Source organism: Culicoides brevitarsis, chromosome 2 (genome assembly GCF_036172545.1).
Source record: "Culicoides brevitarsis isolate CSIRO-B50_1 chromosome 2, AGI_CSIRO_Cbre_v1, whole genome shotgun sequence".
NCBI classification, from domain to species: Eukaryota; Metazoa; Arthropoda; class Insecta; order Diptera; family Ceratopogonidae; genus Culicoides; species Culicoides brevitarsis.
Window position 1 is genome coordinate 23,656,401 of NC_087086.1, and position 21,693 is coordinate 23,678,093.

The following is a 21,693-nucleotide window of genomic DNA, read 5'->3' on the forward strand; positions in this document are numbered from 1 at the left end:
GTGTGGAATAATAAAATAAAATGCTCGATGCTTGCCTCGAGGTATGTAATGAGCGTTTTTGTGCTCGATTTAAATGGTGCGCACGGTGATAAGTCAAGTTGCTGGTGTAACAAAGGTGAAATAAATTTTTATGATCTCACGGGGGGTACGAATGAACGGTAGATAATTGAATATAAAACACCAAATTATAATCTTCTTGTCTTGTCTTCCCTTTTTATAAGACAGTTCGTGTGAAAAGACACGAAAGTGGAGGAAAAGGGAGGAAATTTTGATTTACAATTTTTTCTTGTTCTCGCTGAGACTTCATTAGAGGTAATTGATATGCAGAGAAAGGATTGAAATAATAAATTTATGTCTTTATAAGATTGTAATGTTATCGCAAAAATTACTTTCTTACATAAAATAAAATAGGCTTTTGGCATTTATTTGTCGGTAACTTAATATAAGTAAGTATACTTTTAAAAAATAAAATTCTCTGTCACTTAAAATACTGTCACAACAAGGAATCTTGTTTTAAATCACATTTTCGCTTATATTCATTGCCATACTCGTGCAACCACTTATTCGCTGCCCACTTTTGACCCACTAGCACCGGGCAAGCTCCATGGAACGTTGTTTCATCACCTTCGCCATCTTTATACAAATTGTACCAGAAAGCAGCGCTTCCCTTCACAGGTCTTACTAAAACATGGGCACGAGTAAATGCTGTGCCTCCTCCTTGTTCAACGTCACTCATCTATAAAAAAGAATAAAAGAGAATTTCAGTCGTAAAATTCAAGTTTCTTTAAAATTTTTAAGAGTAACATTTTTTTTTTTTGTAAATTATATTTGAAAATTAGAGAAATGAATATTTTTTTTACAAAACTGTACATTTTTTACAAAAAAATTAAAGTTGGTAAAATATTGAATTAATTTTTTTCAAACGAATTTTTGCCGAAATTTTTCTGATTATGATTTCCAAAAAATTAGGAAATGGATTTTCGATTACTACATTTTCCTTAATTTCTATAAGTAAACAAATTTTTCTTACATAAAACATTAACGTAGCAATCCGATCACGTTCTGGCACGTCCCTCCGATATCCGAACCAGTCGTAATGTGGAATGTAGTGACCACCAATGCCGTAACTGGCAATTTGAAGTGGCTCGGAATATTCAGCACTCAGATGTGTCATGTCCTCCACCCGTTGACTAAGACGTTTGATGACAGGACTTGCTTCATCGAGCAACCACTGAATTTTAGAAATGCGAGAACTTAGACGTTCATAGGCACCGTCATTGTAGACAGCGGATGCTGTGAGCTGTAAAATATTTCTTTATGTATTTCAACTATTTTTTTTCACAGAAAAACAATAAAAACTTACATTTGGCATTGCCAGCTGCTTCAATTCCGCAATTTCGTTGTCGTAAATGACATCGTAATATTGAGCAATGTATGGAACTTCATTGAGGACTTCTAACTTAAGAGGAGCAATTTTTAGGAATGGCGAATGATCGTGCACATAACGGCAGCTAAGATGTTTCGTTTGCTGTGGCGTTCGAAGTTCCTCGCCACGACAAAGCTTCCGATAGTATTTTATGTCGGGATTCCATTCATCTACCTGTTACAATGTCAGAAAGAGATAAAGATGGAATTAATTAAGACCAATTCATTCATCGTTTTGTTTCAGTGACCTTCTCATAATTTTATGGGCTTAAAATAAAAACAAAAGTGACATTTGCTAGTCGTAAATGTCTGGTGATGAATAATTCAAATGTATTAATTAGTGCGTTTTTTACAGATAAAAAATAGGAAATGCCGTTAATTTTCCCACGGTACATGGACAACTAGGTGAGTAATATTTTTTTTTATTGTTACAACATTACATCTTCATAACTTTCACAATTATGTTCCTACTTACCATTGGATCGTAAGTTGACTGCATCGTTCTCATACTTTTAATTTGTTCTCTATATTTATAAATTAGTTCTGTGCTATTGCTGTTTACTTCAATAATTTCGGAAAGTAGTTTGAATCTATCAGCTGCCTCCTGTTTGTATCCAGTTTTGTAATAGGAGTACGCCAAGTAGTAAAGAGTGTTGATCAAGTAGTGCATTTCCCCAATTTCTTCCAAAGTTTCTTCGAACCATTCAGCAGCGCGACCAAAGTGACCGTTGCCGTACAGCTGACGACCGATCTCGTAGCAGTCCATTGCTTTCATTGCGATTCCGTCGTATTGGATACCGTTGATTTTGAGGACTTTTAAATCAGATGCCGATAAGTTGTAGGTATTTTGAAGGCGTTCTAATGACAGCACCGCTGATTGTACATCTGATTCGAGGGGAAGAGAGAAATCTTCTTCCTTCTTGAGGGCTATGAAATAGAAAAATAGAAGAAAAAATATTCTAAGAATAGTTGTTTAATTGCTTTTAACGTCAATTTTTGGATTAATTGTGCATTTTCTGCACCTGGCCAGCAATTCGACAAACTGTTGATAAATCAAAATTTGAGGATATAAGGGAATTTTTTGAAATAAGGTAGTCACGTCAAAATTCATTTTAAATGTAAAGTGTTAGAAAGAAGTAAAAATTTTCGAAAAAAATAGACAAATTTTAATAACTATTAAAAATCCCTCTGAAAATTTTTTAAGACAAATATTTGTTGATCAAAAAAGATTTTTAGATTTCTTAAAGCAAATATTTGCTAAAAAATTGTAAAACTTATGACAAATGCGATCGAAATTTATTGATGATTGATTGCTGTTGGAAAATTTTCCTTCTTTCCTAAACTTTAAAATGATTGTTGACCTAACTTTTCTTCAAAAATTCTCTAAAATCTCCAAACTTTGAGAATATGCTATTTCTTCAATTTTCGAAATTTTCGCCTAAATTGAAGGCCAGGTGTGCAAAATGGCCAATTTTCATGGAAAATTTGTTTTAAAATAAATTGTTTATATATTTAATTGATTAAAATGTTCTAATAATTCATATGTCTAAAAATCGGGTTATTGAGATGTTAAAGTTAATATTCCTATTTTTATAGTTTCATTTTTTACTTGTTTTAAATCAACTATTTCGTTTACATTTTCACAATGATGATGTTTGAAAAGAAGTTATTATATTTTAATAGAAAGCATGACAAAATCAGAAAATTGATTGATTTATTATTGAAATTATTTTAAATTTTGCAAGTCACACTTATTTTACGAACAATTCTTTTAATTGAATTTTTTCACTGTTTTAATATTTTTAGTCAATGTTGCATGTTTATGTCAATTTTCATGTCTTTCTACAAAGGTTAACAATCTTTTCTGTGTTTATCATATATGTTTAATTCAATTACGTGGGTGTAATAACACTCGAATATTATTATCTCCATCAGTAAGTAGGGATCGATGCACGAGTTTTGACTTAATTTTAACCATTGCATCTTAGTAATTTATTTTTTACATACATGATTTATCCCATAACTTTATAACCTCATTTTGTCACTTTGATCACTTTTGGTAACTTTCCATTTTTTTTACTTTATATTTTTTTTAATATATTGTAATCTCAGTCCTTATTTATGTCACATACATTCACTTTTTTTTCTTATTTCTCCACTTTCAAATCTTACCTCCATTCAAGTTGTCCGTTATTTCCATTACAATCGGCCAATCTGATGCGAGGCGCTTGATTAACATATAAGCATTCACTGGATTCGACAAGTATTCAATGGGATCATTCAGTGCTTTCCACTGAGCTGTTTCAAATTCAAACAGTGTTCTAAAAACAAACATTTAATTTGAAACATTTTCAATCATGCTTAAGAATCAGTAAAAAAATCTCACTTTTGTAAATATTCGTGCTCTACATTGTTTTCTTCCATGTAAGTCTGTAGCAGACCCATGCAAATATTTTCACTTTTGTACAATTCTATAAGGGCTTCTCGTGAGGAGAATAAATCTCCTTTGATTTCGCTGTTTACAAACACGACGAAACATTGAAGTAGAAGTAATCCGTAGCCAAAAATCGATCTCATTATGTTGATTTTATTATTGTTTATTCAAATCAACTGTTCGAAGGTAAAAACATCACTGACCAAAAGTGTTGCTCTTAATTTTAATGCTACTTTTTTTAAATTTCACTGTGCAGGTACTCCACACTGATTAGGTTACGCTTCAATTTCTTTCTCTTAATTCATAGTAAACAACACCGACCACGACGACGACGTGCAATATTAATATGAAAATTAAAACTTTATTGTAACAGTCTCGTAATAACAATGTACAATAAAACTGAAACACGTCCAAACACTTTCGCTTTTAAAAACCGTGTGCTCGAAAAACGCGCATAAAGTCTCATAATAACCAGCAACGAAAACCAAAAAATGAGAGACTTGGCTTAACGGTATGTTGGTAATGCTTTAAGTCATGTAATTTAAGTAAGTACTCGTGCTCTCTCTCTTTTTTACTGAATTTTAGCTGTACGATACATACGGGCGACATTCATTCGCGAACGTTGCTGTGTTGTAAACAAACATAGTTTAGAAGCCATAAAAAAACCAAAAACAATACAAATATTAAACACGAAAAATCTGCACAATAAGACAATTTATCATAATTTTTTGGAGAAATAGCAGACTTTTTTCTAGCTGCCAGCATATGCGACTCTTTTCTGTATCTCTTGTTCCCTGTTCAAAACATAAATTTTATTGTTTTTTTTTCGTCTGCGAATTGCTGGACTGCTAAAAAATAATAAAATTCACGGCAAGAAAAAAAATATGTTAGATACCATTTTTGTTTCTATTTTCCGGGCAATAACTGTCTGGTTTTCCATATTTTTTCCATGCCGACTTGGAAAAAATAATACAAAAATTTGCAATTCATGATTTTGGATTTTTTTTGTGTTTTTCTGGGTCGAGAACAGATTGTGTCCGAATTTTTCTTTATTTAAAAAAAATTAATTTAGAGAAAAATTTTCCGTTCCGTCAACTAAATAAATTGTTACATATTTTCCTAATTTCATAATTAAAATTACATATTTGACATTTCCCTTCGATAATAATTTTAATTACCCACGACACACATTCGAGATATTTCTTCCCGTAAATGAATGTGAATTCAATACAACATGTGCAGTAAGAAAGTAAGTTCAAAGACATTGTTCGTTAAGTTGTGTAATAATAAATAAAAATTATAAGTGCTGAAATAAGTGCAATGTGTATACATCGAGGAGATACTTCAATACACGAAGAGAAGTTAAATAACGCGGCTACAAATACAAGAGAAATGGATTGGAATGAAATGAAATGAAAGAGAAAAATTTGGTTATGTAATGCCTTGCCAACCGTCTCATGTATTCATGTACGAAGTGCTCAATAAGTGAAAAAAGTAACATTTTCATTTCATTACCTGAGTGAGTACGTTGTAACAAATAAAATAATTGAATCGAATCGTTAGAGTGAATGACTATTTTTTTTTCGTTTTGAAGGTAAAGTAAGACACGATTTTGCTACATTTGTTTGCGAATGCAGTTTCTGGAATGGAGTGCAATTTCTGTCACATCGTTTCTTTTGTCTAGTTACTTTTAAATAAAAATTTACGTGAATTTTCTACAATCAATTGAAGATTTGGTGGAGGTAAAACTATTTAAAATTTTAAACTTTTGAACTTAGTAGAGCATGCAGACCTTAACACACAATTTTGTTCGTCACTTTGGACGTGATGGTGAACTCGTGCATTTTAAGTACAAAGATTGAGTGAATGTTGATCCGGTACTTGGGTTTGAATGTTGTGCGGTAGAGTGACAGTTAATCTTGAATTTTATTCATAGCTTATTACACGAGATGCATAAATTAACTGTAATATGAAAGTTGATTTTCATAATAATTGATAGATTAATAAAGAAGTTATTTAACTTTATTTAAATTCTTAAATCTTACAACATTGAATTTCATTAAAAATTCTGAAAAATCATTAAATTAAAATCTTTTAATCGATTTATTTTTTTTTTTCACTTTTTTACTTTGTCTGGAGGAAAAAGTTGGTGCAAAATGGGAAAATTTTTGACATTTATATTTATTGAGAAACTTAAAAGATTCCAGTTTTTGTTAAAATCATAAAAAAACATGAGGTGAAAAACGAAATCAATTTAAGCTAAAAAAAATTCAAAATACGTAAAAATCAAAAATTATTATTTTTAAAGTCATTTATTTTAATTACACTTTAATACAAAGTGCACAAGAAATTGCAACAAATAAAATAAAAGTTAGTCAACAACTCTTAATTGACTCACAAGAAGCATGAAAACAACTAAAGCTCATTAGCAAATCTCAAAGTAGCGAAAATAATTTTTAAATGGAAAAAAACATAATTTTTCATTACATAATCTCTGTCAAAAAGGTACCTGTTGCTTTCCAAAATTAACTTATTAGACACGTTTAAAAAGTCACGTAGACCGTTTAGTTCCAAGACAAAAAAAATAATTTTGATTTTTCACACAATTTTGAAAAACAAAACATGATTGCAAATAAACAACAACAAAATTGTCTCATTTCGTTCGTCTAGTCTTGCAGCAGTAAAAATTGCGTGGATTCAGTGAGCATGAAGGGAATTGGGGCATGGATGGTTTTGAGTGTGAAATCTCGGTAATTTTGAAATGTCGATAAACATCCAAGATTTTTAAAATAATCCCTTTCTAATCCTGATCCTTTCTCTTTTTTTTTCTAGATATTAACTCATAAAAGTATTAAATATCCAACATTTGGAGGAACTTTTTATAATCTAATCAAATGGAATTGTAATTTGATTAGAAGTGTACGGTGCAAGTGGAAAACATCATTAACCTAATGTGTGTGCTTGCCGTTTATGATGATCTCGTTAATGGATTTCAAATCGTATGAGTACTCTTACACAAGTGTTATCATTTTCTGCATGCGCGCGATCATAAATTTTGAAATATGAAAAGGAATTAAATGAAACATATTTCTATATATGAAAATGAGGGATACTTACCCTTCTGATTTTTTTACGTACATTTACAAGTATACTCTCAAAAAGAGCGTAAAAGGTCGAAGAGTCTTTAAAAAAATATTTACCATTGTTGTAATTTTTATTCGCTTCTGATTTTTTTTTGCACTGAACATAAGTGAAGCTACTTGCATCGAGATGAACAACAACAAAAACCATACGCGTCTAAATGTGAGTTGACTCTATTACGCAATCCTTTTGGGTTTTTATAGATGCCCTTATGACTATTAAATTCCTGTCGAACAATAGAAAAGTAGAAATGAATAAATGATTGAAAAAGTGTATTAATGTTGGTTAAAAGCTAAAAAATATGCACAGATGGTCCAAGTATGAATTACAGATTAACCTCTGATTTTGTTGTTGTTTTATTGGAAATTTGTTTAACAGGTTGTTTATTTTATATGGGCGGTTTTTAAAAAGCAACTTTTAACAAGATGATTTTAATGGATGTAAAATATGGTAAATTTATTTTTAGTAGCAAAATCCATCATGTTCACTCGTATTGGAAAGTAAACAAAAATTGCATGAATATTTATCAACAAAAAATGTATTTCTTCACTAGACTAGGAAATAATAACAATTAAACATCCATAACGAACCGCAAACATCTTTCGTACCAGGTAAGCAAACACACGATATTGATGATAGGAGGAAGTAAATAGAGAAAAATGTTTAAAAAATAATTATTTGTTCCACTTTGTGAAACAACAATTAATCATAATATGATTCGTTGTTATATTAATTCATATAATGCTTATGTAAAATACGTTAAAAAGTGATTAAGAGCCTTTCATTGTTTTGCAAATTTATTTTTTATTCAAATTATTTGATTTTGCATAAGTTTAACAAATAAAAAGTTGTTGTTTTAAAAGGCAGGTCAATGATTTTTTTGTTGTTCATAACAAAAAAAAAAGTTATATTGAGAAGATTATGAAAACTCCGAGGATTTCTCACAAGAATCATTCATTCATTACAAATAAAATTAAAATGATAGCATATCGACAACTCTCACTGTTCAACATTTTAAACTGATAAAGAGGAGTCAGCACATGCTTTGTTTAACAATTTCCTCCCCTTCGACAGCTCGTTATCACATCTAAATGTGCGACAGGATTATTTGGTAGATGGATTGAAAACCATAAATAGACAACAAGGAATCGCTATGGAGAGAAAAACGAAATAAAACAAGAGTCAGGGAATATTGACGACTCATAAAAGGAAATAAGGTGTAATTTGTTCCGCTTGCTTTATAAAATTTGTTTCGCGTGTTTCTTTAACAAGATTTATTTTTGTTGGTTTGGTTTGAATTGTGCGGCAAGGGGTGGTAAAATTTTTATTTTTTTTTATTTAAAAAAAATCAAGGAAATTCTAAAATATTTCGATAATTTTGTACAAAAATTAATGTCAAAATTTTGAAAAATAATTTTTGTGTAAAAAATCGAAGAAACTTTAAATTAATTTTTCAAAACCAGTTTTAACCGTTTTTAAGTATTTATGATTTTTAAATCGATTTTTGATTAAATTGCGAGTTTACAAATAAATTTAGTACCTTTTAGGTAAAAATTAAATAAAAAAATTAACTATTTATTTATTCAGAGCAGAAAATTTTGGTGTAAATGATTTTATTTTTTAGAACAATTAGAACTTTTTAGTGACGAAAAAGAACAATCAAAATCTGTAGAAGATCCTACTAGTTTTACCACCCCTAGTCATCTTTGTTGGTAAATTGAGTTGTACAAAAATTTTTTCCGTCTCCTTTAAAAAATTGTGCTTAATGTTCTGTCGTTTGTGCGAACAAAATATTTATGATTTGCACCCCAACCATTGCAACGACAGCACCTCCTTTTAGCAAGCATAAAACGCTCTCCCATGAGAATATTTACGTTGATCAAGTCACTTCATTACATTTCACTGAAATCGAGACAAATTGATTTGGCATGCATCAGAATGTTAACATTTAACTGCTCCAGTAGAAATCGGTACGGAAATAATTTTGAAGTGTGTCGTTGTAAAAGTTAACGAGGACTAAATAGATGTATGTGGCAGTAATTTGTTGCGGTAGCAAGCAAAAAATAAATGAAACATATTTTCCCACAAAGGAAAAAATATTGAAGTTTCTTCGATGATTCATTTTTGTCATTTGGTATTTTGAATTATATTTTCAAAAAGCACATCACCACAAATCCCCGAGATAACAAAATTTTTCAATTAACACAAAACAACATAAGCTCTTGTTCCGTTTACATAATCCAAATTACAATTTACACAGCACTTGAGCAGTTGTTATCGCCCAGGCAACATCGCCACACATTCGTTCATACGAAATGCAAAAAAAATCTCGTTTCATCAAAAAGGATTAAAAGTCACGAGAAACATCAGTTGTTCTGGTAATTACGGCCGTTTTGAGTGGCGGAGCTTTTGGCATGAAATGTTATTATTAAAAAAACATAAGCGGATCATGGGACGAAGTAAACAAGTGTTACATGGCGAGAGTAGAGGTGGGATGCCATTTTCTTGCAAAATGAAAGTTCTTGGAAAATCCCTTTCGATTGAGTAGGTTTTAATTTATTTTGTGCAAAAGGATGATGATGATTTTTATTAACTGCAGTAGGACATGAGAAATGATTCAGGTGACTCTGAAAAAAAAAATCAAGATCGATGGCAATAAACGAATTTTGCCCAATGAGTCCCTTGAGAGAAATGATATTCTTAATGAAAATTGTTTTAAAACTATCATCTGAAGTTTGAAACATAGAAAAACGAAAATTTTTCAAATACAAAAACTTTTCTCATTATTCTTTATTGACTTTCCCGCAAACAACATTCGTGGCACTTTCCGCTCAACATCTTATAAGAAACCCATAATTCATAAGTTTATTTGAATAATTTATTTTTTCTTCTCGTTTTCTCGGAAAACTGCAAGCAAAAAAAAAACGAAGACATTTTATGACTTTTACGATTATTATTATAGTTCGACACCATATTCCTCTGCAACATTGCGTTCGTCGAAGAAGCCGCATCATCTCGCACATAAAAATAAAATGAAAGAAAGATAAAAGCAAGTCATTCAATCGTATGATAAACGCATTTGCATAATCAAATGATGACTTGAAATGGTTTTTATTATTTTTCTATTCTCGAAATGAGCGCGGAACAATAAAGACATCAGAATTATTATTTATGCCAATATTTTTGTGCTTCCCCATACGAAAATCGGCGAAAAAATGTAGAAATAGAAATCTATTGAGATGAGACGAAATTGACGGCGTAACAAATGGCAAACAATAGTTTTGGCACTCGACTCGCCACAGCACATATTTTGCACTTGTGTCTCTCCGTAGTAGATAAAAACAGAAAAGCGGGACATAATTTCCATATTTTTCTAATGTTTGTTTGCATATGGGTGAAAATCTCTTGGCATTGTTTACTTTTGTGCGTTCTAATTCAATAAATTGACATTCAAATGTACACAAAAAAAGCTCCATCGATAAAGATGTAAAATGGTGCCTAATAAATAACTTTTGTTTTTCGCTTGGAATTTTTCTGCTAGCAACACAAAACGAAATACCACAATTTGACATTTCCATATTCAAATCGACATTCGAAACCTGCTTTTGTTTGGGAGAAACTTTTTGTCAGATTTTCATTTTTCGACGAAAGTGAAAATTTAGTAATTTTATGAAAGTTTTTGCTTCAAAAGCATTTTAGTTGTTTGGACAAAAAATATGTTCTAAAAATTAAAAAAAAAATAATAGGACCACTCGGTATAAGAATTGGTGTTTCTTTATTTCGAAAATGATGTAAATAAGACACCGTAAGAATTTTAAAAGCCAGAAAATTAATGAGAAAAAGTTTTTCGAAAAGTTCGAAATTTAACTCATCATTTAAAATGATAAAATAGCCGGTCCTGGAAAAAGTGCGGAAACCTGGAAACCTCGTTCCCGGGAAATTTTCAAAAATCATAAAGAATTATTGAATTTTTAAGAGAAAAATGAGAAAATTTTATAATTTGAAAATTAAAATTTGTAGAATTACTTAAAAAATGTATAAAATTGACTCAATTTAGGATTTTTTTCATTATCTTGGGGTAAATATAATTTTGGGAAATGAGTTTGGTTCCCGGGAAAAATTAAACTTTTTCCATGTCTGAAAATAGCGCTTAGAAAAGCTTTTAAGTGTTTTTATTTTTGTTTTTTGTGCTCAAATATTTTCAATTCTCGTTAGTTAAAACAATTTTCCTTTCTAGCAAAAAAAAAAAAAAAAAAAACAATTTATTTTATTGTGGTACCTAAGTTAACATTTAAAATAAAAATTTAATTTATAAAAAAATTATAATTTTCTTGAAATTTTTAACTTTTATTTTTGCCTTATTGAATTTTCGACGCTAAGAACAAAAAGTTTCCACTTCCTTAAAAAAAATAGTTTTGTATGCAAGAAAAATATAATTTTAAATACGACAGAAAATCTGTGAGAATGCTTGAAATAACGCAAAATTTAGAAGTCAAGAAAAAAGACTTTCCATATTTTACCATAATGCATATTTTCATTCCTCACATCTCTACTACCAAAAAAACAGAACATATTGCTTCACTTTTGCAATCCTTAATTACATTACGCATCGCAACTGTAATCAAAACGATGTTAATGTGTTCAAAATCATATATCTTACCACACATTAAGGTTCATATGCTGGTAGGTATATTTTTACTCTCCACAGCCATTAATTGGTCTCTCCTCTTTGATGCACGTTGTCGCACTTTTGATTATAATCATGATGATCATCAAATATTAAATAAAACATATTTGCAATCAACGCAACTAAACGACAAGGGGACGCAGTATCTACGACTCGCACGTAGATGATCAAAAAGGCTGTACGACGGATCGACCTGTCAGAGGAAAAACAGAACAAAGGATGTACCAACGTGGTTTTTTGAACCATATGTCGACATGAAATCGGAATAAAACATAAGGAAAGTCATCAAAGTAAATAAAATGATTTAACTAGAGCAGGTTCATTTTTCTGCACATATGTTTGATTTAAAAATGACAATTATTGTAGTCGCGCGCAGTGAGTCAGAGAGGGAAATTGGCTGGAATAAGCGTTTGAGGGCGATATCGATTAGAACAGAAATTTAGACAGATTTTAATGTTTTCTTTAAATTTTATTACACTTATGAGATCCATAAACACTTACAAATAATAAGAATTAACGTAATAAATAGTGGTTTCCCTTATTCTTATTGACTAGTTTTTTACGCCCTTTACAATTTTTTTTTATCACACTGATCATTTTGCTTTTCTTTAAGTTAAAATTTAACATTGCTTTAATTATTTTTTTTCTTATCTAAAAATCTATTCAATGTTGCATGTTGTTGCGCTTCTTTCGTGCTTGGAACTCCAACAACGCCGTTCCGTCCAGCAAATCGCCTTCCTTGTCCTGATGTGCCGTCATGTGTCGCGTCAAGTGATGACGTTCCCGGAAAGATTCCGAGCAAACACTGCACTTTAGCTTCTCCTCCCGCTTTCTGCGATTCGGATCGTGGGCATATTCACTTTTGTGGTGTGATCGCATGTGATAAACCAAATCGCTGGTCATGCGAAAACTGATGTTGCATTTGGCACAGACATTTTGTGCCGTCAATTGGAAAGGACTGATAGCTGTGGGCAGGAGAGCTGACAAAATTGTCGCTGGATTCGGTGGATGTGCGAGAAAAGGTGATGCTGTGGCGGCAAAGGGGTATGGCGGTGGCGGCGAACGACCCATGTAGGTGGCTTGAATGTTTGGGGTTGTTGGCGGTGTTTGGATGTCTGGCGAGGGGGTGTTTTGCGGTGGCGAGCGTCGTTGCTGTTGCACTTGTTGGTGATACATGAGTTGTTTCAATTTATTTATTTCGCCCGTGTGCGACTGATTAATTGCTTGAAAAGCGGATCCATTGATAAAGGGGTAGTATGAGGCATGCAAGGGACTTGACGGAGGACTGGCAGATGGGCAACTCAACTGCTCGGGAGACATTGGTGGCACCGGAGAATGATTTGGCGTTCCGTGATGCACTTTGGAAAATGCACTGCGTGGTGGCTCGGACAACATGGGGTCGTCATAAATTTTCGTGAGACGCACAAAAGACGAGGGAACGTCATCGGAGACGTCAATGTGATCCTCGTAAGCACTTGCTACCTTCGATGGCGAGATATTGTTGTTGGTGATTTTAGGTTCTTCTAATAACTCCGTTGGCGGAAGTGGTCTAACTGTGAGATCAGAACGTACAGTGAGCTCGGTCGGACGCACTTGAGTATCCTCCATCCCACGAAACTGCTTTTCCCGACGGGTTTTCTTGTCGTCAGACAACATCAAGAACGCGACGTCAAATGAACGCTTGACTTTTGCCTTTGGAGGAGCATCGATGGTAGTGTTGCCTTTGATAGAAGGCGATAATTTATTTACTTGATTCGTTTGGATATCCATTGTCATGTTTAATTTTTACTTTTAATTTTTTTTTTATATTTTTTTCTTCTTTCTTTAAATTTATTTTTAAATTTTATTTTAGTTCATATTTTGTCACTTTAGATTTTTTAAATTTTAATTTAGTTCAGTTATTAAAATTTCTTTCACTTTATTATTTTATAGTCCCACAAAAAATGAGAGAGAGTACAAATTTTCACGTCTTTCTCGATCAACCGCTCGCACTCAATTAAAATAAAATTTACATTGACGTTCTGTTTCTGCCACATCTCCCTCACATATTTTCATTTTATATTTTTATTACTCCTCTTCAAAAGAATTTTCTACAAATATGAGCCTACTTACGGGCATGTACCTTATGTACTTTGTCAATTTTATTCCAACCCTCTTCGTACTCGGTGATGACTAAAATACCGCAAAAAATATGTACAACATGTTTTGCTGCCACCATACAAACGAAAAGATACAAACGAACCCTTCATTTTTATTTTGAGCACACATCTGTAGATATTTTTCCGCAGCATCCCGTATATGGCCCAACATATTTGCGTTCTTCTATTGTTCTACTCTGGCGCATATTTATAAGGCAAAATATGCTCATGCAAACATCCTATCAGAAAACATATTCAAAGGGAGTCGTAAATACAGAATTGTCGTCGTTTCCCCTCGAATTCTCTGCAAGGACATTCGCTCCTCCCATTATCAAAGTTGCGATTGCGTTTTAACGAGAAACGCAAACTTACATCAGGACATTCAAAGATAACTGTTGATTTAAATGAAATGAAAAAAGTCTATTGAATGGCTTGATTATTACTTTTTTTCTTTAAATGATGTTAAGATTTACAGATTTTTACAAAAAACAATCGAGTTAAAACAAAAAATTTCAGAAAGTGTATTTTCAATTTTAAAGTGAATCATCGAGTTTTCACTTTTCTTTCTTTTTTTTATTAATTATTAAGATTGTAGTTGGAATCTTTTACCAGATTTTTATTTTTTTATATTTTGATTAAAAAACAAGATTTCCTTATATTTATCATATGTCTTACTAAAATTTTATTTCTAATGATTAACATTATTTTTGACATTTTTTATATAAATTATTTTTTATCAAAAAATATTATTATAACTTTAGCTCGGGTTAATTTTTATTCAAGTGTGATTTACACTTCGCTTTCACACCTCTAACCTAAACTTTTCACATTAAATTAGCATACATTACTATGCTAATTAATTAAGAATCAAATGCATCAAATTACAGAGAAATTTAGCATGCAACGCAATTCATTATTTTGCAACCGGTTCTTGAAGACGCTCGTTGTCTTCCAACGAATAAATTAAGTGCGTCTTTGCACGTTTACGGAATTAGAATTTTGTGCTCAAAGGAAGAAAATAAACAGGAACAATGCAAACTAGAATATTTCTCTAGCAGGTATTAACGGTACGGTGAGAAAACCTGCTTGTGTAATTCTTATTCTTTGCTGTTGTGTTCGTTGGTGTTAAAATATGATTCTATCCTTTCAATTTTACTTCTAGGAATTTATACGTCAATTCAGTTTTAGTTCATTGTCTTCTATTCCTTTGTACATTGATTTACCAAAATGCTGACAGCTGTCTTACATACGCAATTGTTGTCTATCTTATCTTATCTTCTTCTTCTTTTGTATTATCGTTCGTGTGGTTCTTGTACTAAAATCTAAACAAAAACATTTAGTTGCAATTTTTACGTCGGTCAGTTCAATTTACTCTTGAGTTATGAGTCAGTTTAAAAATCTACTTGAAAGATTTTCCTCAAGTTTCGATCTACTTCCAAAGGATGTGACATTCGTTTTTGATCCAGAACGACGATCTAAACGAAAAAGAAGACAAAAAATATTAAAACCAGAGTTGAAAGCTAACAAATTTTTACTTGCCTTGGCTTCCCCGGTATTTGAAGCGATGTTCAATGGACCTTTAAAGGAACAAACAAACATAATTTATGTGACAGATATCAAGGAAAGTGCATTTAAAGTATTAATCAAGTGAGTCTTTGCTTAAACATCATCAAACAGGAATAAATTTTTTGATTTTTTTCATAGTTTTATTCATCTAAAAGAAGTTACCTTTGAATCTGTTGACGAAGCTCTGGATATTTATAAAGCGGCTGATAAGTACGACCTTCCGGACTTGTGCGAAATAGTTAATAACTTCATCCATCCTAAAATAACTGTTGAAAATGTTTGTCAAATCTACGAGCACAGTGAGCTGTATGACATTTCTTCATTAAAAGACGTTTGCAAACGAATTTTCATCCAGGACACGGAACGAGTGTTGAAATCTTCTGCGTTGGTTCAATCATGTATCTCAACTGTGAACGATATTTTCACCACATCCGGCTTAGAAATTGAGTCTGATGTCATTCTATGTGAAGCTCTTGTTCAGTATGTCACAATTCACAAAATAAACCTGAAAGGCGTTCGAAGGCATTTTCGTCCTTGTCTAAGTTCCATCCGATTTTTAACACTGCCGTCCGAGACAATTGATGGCCTCGATCGAATCCTACCAAAAAACGAACAAAAATTAATCAAAAATGCACTGGAAAATTCTCAAATGCCTCGTTTACCAAAATATGTCAACACATCGAGGAAACAACGATACACGAGAGCTGTTCCTGCATTTCCTGCAACACGAACCCTCAGTGACAAATACTTTTATTCCTACAACTTTTAATTCAATTAATGGAAAATCAGTGTAACAAAAAGCGATCACCATAAATATTAATAAAATATTTGCGAAAAATATGGCACTACTTTCTGTCATCGAATCAGAGAACGACTGAATCCCCTTTAAAAGCGATGAAAATGATATAATTTAATAATAACACAAACTAAATATGATGAAATGTGATTTGATGCACATTTTTAATGCTTTCCCCGAAAAATCACTTTAAGAATATTACAAAAATATAATCGCATCAGAGTGCATTCAAGTATTCTCATAATTAAATTAGTTTTCAGTTTTCCGTGTTGGGGAAGGGCATTGAGTGACGTCGTCAAAAAATTATGTTTGTTTAATTAACATATTTTGAAAATTTATCGAAAGCTAAAATATAAAATCTCAAAAGAATTCTCAAAAATATTTGAGCCTCCGTTAATTTTTTTACGTCAGATTGAGTGGCAAAAAATATTCATTTTCTTATCGTTTCAATTACAGTTGAATAGATTTTAAAATATTTTTGATTTATGTTCATTTTTCTTCTTACCTTCGATTTTTTATTGATTTTCGATGTTATTTTTTGTTCAATTTCTGTTTGTAAAAATACAAAAATTCTTATGTTGTGATTGAAAACTTTAACAATTAAACCTGCTCAATTGATTTTTTCGTGAATTCAGTAAAAACTTAACTCAAATAACAGAATGACGGATTTTTAAATTTAAATGACGCTTTACCGTAAAAGTTAAATTTGCTACTTAATTATGCAATGAGTACCACATGATGAATAAAATTAGGACGAGATTTATAACTTGATGCGTTTGTTCCCTAATTAATTTGCATTACTGTGTTTAATGTATGCTAATTAGGGAAGTTGTTGGTGCGGCTGTGTGAGAAGTAACAGCTGTAACTTATCGTAATTATGTGAGTCCGTGTCAGATTTTGCCAACATAACTCGTTTAGGTTAGTGACCTTTTCTTAACACTTTTTCGAGGACGAGACAAAATCTTCTAAATTGATTATCTCTCACGTTGGTCATCCGTTTACGATTACGTGACCTGCAATTCTAAATCTTTTTCTATTGCAATTTTTCCATCTCACTAAATCTACATCAGTGGTGGAAAAATTGTGGTAAGCTTTTTTTTAGGAATTTTTTTTCAACACAACTTGATTGAAACTTAAATAAATGTAACAATCAAAGAAAATATTTAAAAAAAAGTTCAAAAAAATATTTTTTATCCAAAATTTGTTCAAAAATAATTAATTCAAGTAAAACGTTTTTTTTATTCCACTTAAGTTTAATTTGAAGTCAAATTGAAATAAAAAAATTAAAATTGGCTTAAATTAGATTTTCTTAAAAAAATTACTTATAATATTAAAAATTGATTTAAAAAAATGTTATTTATTTTGGGAAATGAATTTAGATCCTGAGAAAAAATACGATATTTCCATCTCTGGTACATCACAAGAAAAGAGTTTGTACGACAAGTAACTTGGGCAAATAATCACTAGATAATGATAAAGTGTCTTTTTCTTGTCAATTTAGTTTTCTTCTTTGACGATGTCCACAAGGTGCTTGAAGGGACACGCTGCTAGGCGACAATCGATCGACATTGCCATTCAATCACCGCTAAAATTATTATGATGTATGAGACAATGACGGTGAGAGACATATTTGCACATGGAATTACTCACCATTTATTTATTTAACCTTCGGATTTGTGTTTGTCCTGCGTAACAAAATGATTGCATATGTTGTCGTTTCTTTCGTTTGACAATCAGATTAGAGCGTTCGTCTAGTGGTTGTCCTGGTAGGTAGAGTTAATTGCAATTCACATAAATCTGTACTGTGTTAGCAAAGAGACAATGACGAGGGTTGTCTGTGTAAGGAAAATGAAAATTATGTTTATCGATAAAATTAAGGAAAAAATATTGAAACAAGGGAAATATGCCACTCAGATTATGCAAATAAATTTTGAAAGACGAAAAATTAAAATTTCCTTGAGGCCATCAAAACCATCGAAAGTCGTTCATTACCTAAAATTCAGCATATTGCACATCGACCAACGTATTACTCGTCTCTTTATTAAAAATTGAACATATGCAGTAGTGGTTATTTTATCTTTTTTCTCTTTTTTATGAATCAACAATGTGAAAAAATTCGTACATGCGTTTTCCTTTCCATCAGCATCAACGCAAAATAGAATTCTTTTGAAAAAGCAAATACAAAAGATTTTGCGTTTGGTTAAAAGTCACCCTCGATGAACTGACAAACGCTGCGAAAATAAATACCGGCAATAAATAAATTCAATATTGAACTTGTTCCCCTTTTAATTTCACTTTTTCTATGTTTATTCATACGAGAGATGCTTAAGCACCTGTTAATGTGTGTTTATTTGGATCCAATGCAGCTTTATGTCGCTCAGTTCTATTAATTAAACGGATTTTATCAGAGCTTATCTGGATTTTCTCTCTAAAGCATTTTGGTTTGGTTGGATGTTGTGGTTAGAAGAATCGTTGTCGTTGCAGTATATCAATAAAATTATAACCATGTGGTTTTTTTTACTTCCCTCAACATATGGCATTTAATTTTTCGTGGTTATTTAGATCGCTCAAGTCTCTCGGGTGGGATTTCTTTGATGATGATGACTGGGTTTTCTACCGATTAATAGAGTCGTAACAAGTGTAGCGGAAAATTATGTGCCCCGAAGAGATTCTGAGAGATAGTAATAATCACAAAGTTTCTATTTTTTTTCATTTCATGAGAAATTGTTAGGACAAATACAAATGTCGTATTCGCAATCAATGTTTTCCCTGCAATCACACAAAATTTAAATATATTATTGGTCGAAGAAGAAGAAGAAAATTCAGGAAGTGCATGAATTTGCTTTGATTATCATAAAATTTCCACACAAATTTCATTACGATTTATTTCGTCAATAACTTCACTTGAATATTTGTGGTTGAAAGTCCAATTGAATGGCAGCATTTAGTGCATCAGCATACAACGGAAGTCTTTGTGTCATACGGAAGCCCCAATGATCCTTGATTTGTCGACACAAATTCAAGTCAATTTCAGCAACTAACAAGCCGTCCTTGTCACGCGACAAGCCAGGAGAACGTTTTCCATCGGGACACGCAACGTAAGAGGAGCCATAAAAAGGACCGAAATCTTTGTGAGCAGGTTTTCCATCGCCCGAACTAAATTCGTTGGGAAAAGTTTCTGTTCCGACACGATTAATTGCTACTGTGAAGTAACTGTTGGCAATGGCAGCATTTCGGGCCTCAATACCCCATAAAGGTTCGCTGAGAGCTCCAATCTACAATAATAATAAAAAAAATAATTAATCTACTTGTTCTAAATGAAACTTAAAAAAGAAGGTCAAAAATCCTAAACTCAAATTAAAAACCTTAATTCTTGATCAAAAGTTTACAATTTTTGATCACAAGGGTATTGAATTTTGGAAATTTAATTAATTCAAGAATATTTTAGGTTTAAGTATTTAAAAAAAAAGATCATCATAGACGTTAAACTACTAATGATGTTAAACTACTAATTTTAGTAATTTTTTTAGAATTGGTGCATTATATTTATTTTTTAGTTTCATTTAGAGCGATCTAAATAACGAATTTTTACCGTTGCAGATGGATTGAACACGATTTCAGCTCCGTTAATGCCGAACATCATCCAATTTTGCGGATGATGTCTGCCATAGCAAATATTAATGGCAATTCTTCCGAATTCTGTCTCAAACACTGGATGACCCGTATTTCCCTCATAATAGTAAGTGGACTCGTTGAAATCACCCACTCGTGGAATATGATTTTTGCGATGTTTACCCAAATATGTACCGTGATTGGAAATTACAACGGCCGTATTCCAGATCGTATCTCCATGATTTTCGTCTCGTTCGAGAATGGGTGAGATGATGACCATGTTGTATTGCTTTGCGAGAACTTGCAAAAATTGCGTCGATGGACCCGTGACAGCGTCTTCGGCAAATTCACACCATGGATGCTTTTCACGTGTGCAAAATGCAAATGGCATTGCTAAAATAATATGTTTTTTTTATTAGATAAAAAATTTATTAGCAAAAAAAAGCAACAAAACTTACTCCATGCTTCCTGTAAACAAACGACATTGACACCAGCGGCTCCAGCAGCGTCTATCAAAGTCTTAATTTTGTCATAAATGGCATTTCGTTGGTCGAGAATTGGAGCGGATGTGGGCAGCACAATTGAATGTTGGATGGCTCCTACCTTGACAATTCGCGCTGGTCGCGTTGACTCGGGCAACGCGTCAAACACGTAACCTTTGATCTCAAAATTATTCTTTTGAGCGAGTGTCGTTGCTTCTTTCGGAAGAGCCAGGGGTTTTCTAGTGATACAAACAGAAGAGACATGTTATAAAAATAAATTTAATTGGTCGTTAAAGTTTTGCTCACTCCTCTGATTGCCCGTATAAAACTCTCTTCACTTCTAATAATTCCTCTGTCGGAATGTACTTTTTCAAGGTTTCTTCTAAACTAGTAAATGCTGATCCAGACATGTTTATGGACTTTTTTTCAATGATAAGATAGTAGTTAAGCAAATTTGTTAAACGTATTTAAGAAAAAAATTAAGAAAGTTTTTTTCTTTCTTTGAAACAACAACTAATTTAAAGTGCGACCAACGTGATAGAACGACTGAGACTGAACTAAAAATATTTTTATTGCATTTCTCATTTTTTACTCAGACTTGATATTAAATTCTCAGTGTGTTTACATCGGCGTTTGTATGTATTTTGTTGATAAATAACTGTGATGTAATAATAATAACAAAATTGAATTGAGAGAGCAGGTGTGTAGTACTGAGGGGCACTTGTTCGCTCCAGAAATTTCGACCGAATGCAAGATATTTTGAAATTTTTCTGCCTCCCTGAGTATGAGAGTCGCTCATTTTTAAAATTCATATCATCGTGAGAGACGAAAAATGTATAAACCACTCAAAAGATTAGAGAATTCATGCATTTAAAAAGAAATGGAGAACTGTTTTTTTCGAAATTCAAATTTATTTTCCGAAATTAAATTATCAATTTTCCATTCAAAAAACATTTAAAAAGAAAAAGAAAATTGTGTATTGGCAAATTGAGAATGATTATTTGCGTAGCAGTTGTAATTGATCAATAATAGAATAAATACGGCGATTCAAACAGTTTTTCTTGCGTTAAACTATGATTCTTGGGTTAAAGATCATATTCTCTTGTAATAATTGAAAATTTCCAAATGGAGGGTTGTCATTTAGAATTTGGCTAATATCCTATTTTGAGTAATGGATCCATCAACTTTTAAATCGTTTCGGCCTTCATTGATGTAAAATTCAATTTCACTCTTTTTATGAATCGAAAATTTCCAAATCTTAATAAAGCGATTCAAGTATTTTTGATAATCCGGAACAACTAGCATAAGTTTAGTCCAAAAATAAACATTCCATATTGAAAAGAAAATTGATGAAAGCCTATAAAAAATACAATTACAATTTGATTAAGGTTTTTCGTTTTTTTTATAGAATT

General features: G+C 31.8%; 3 protein-coding genes across 3 annotated transcripts; all 3 read right to left on the minus strand.

The window, feature by feature from the left end:
• Nucleotides 1-493: 493 nt before the first annotated feature.
• On the minus strand, nt 494-4,002 carry LOC134828777 (prolyl 4-hydroxylase subunit alpha-2-like). The gene is made up of 6 exons (XM_063841764.1): nt 3,812-4,002; nt 3,598-3,746; nt 1,901-2,352; nt 1,343-1,600; nt 1,031-1,300; nt 494-736 (listed from the first exon to the last, which is right to left on the minus strand). The coding sequence occupies exons 1-6, from the start codon at nt 4,000-4,002 to the stop codon at nt 494-496; spliced, it is 1,563 nt and encodes a 520-aa protein (XP_063697834.1).
• An 8,348-nt stretch (nt 4,003-12,350) lies between these two features.
• On the minus strand, nt 12,351-13,463 carry LOC134828778 (zinc finger protein 341). Its single transcript, XM_063841765.1, has one exon. It carries the CDS (start codon nt 13,461-13,463, stop codon nt 12,351-12,353), a length of 1,113 nt encoding a protein of 370 aa, XP_063697835.1.
• A 5,562-nt stretch (nt 13,464-19,025) lies between these two features.
• On the minus strand, nt 19,026-20,845 carry LOC134829476 (beta-ureidopropionase). The gene is made up of 4 exons (XM_063842553.1): nt 20,588-20,845; nt 20,258-20,520; nt 19,780-20,192; nt 19,026-19,462 (listed from the first exon to the last, which is right to left on the minus strand). The coding sequence occupies exons 1-4, from the start codon at nt 20,689-20,691 to the stop codon at nt 19,088-19,090; spliced, it is 1,155 nt and encodes a 384-aa protein (XP_063698623.1). The 5' UTR covers nt 20,692-20,845; the 3' UTR covers nt 19,026-19,087.
• Between the last annotated feature and the right edge of the window lie 848 nt (nt 20,846-21,693).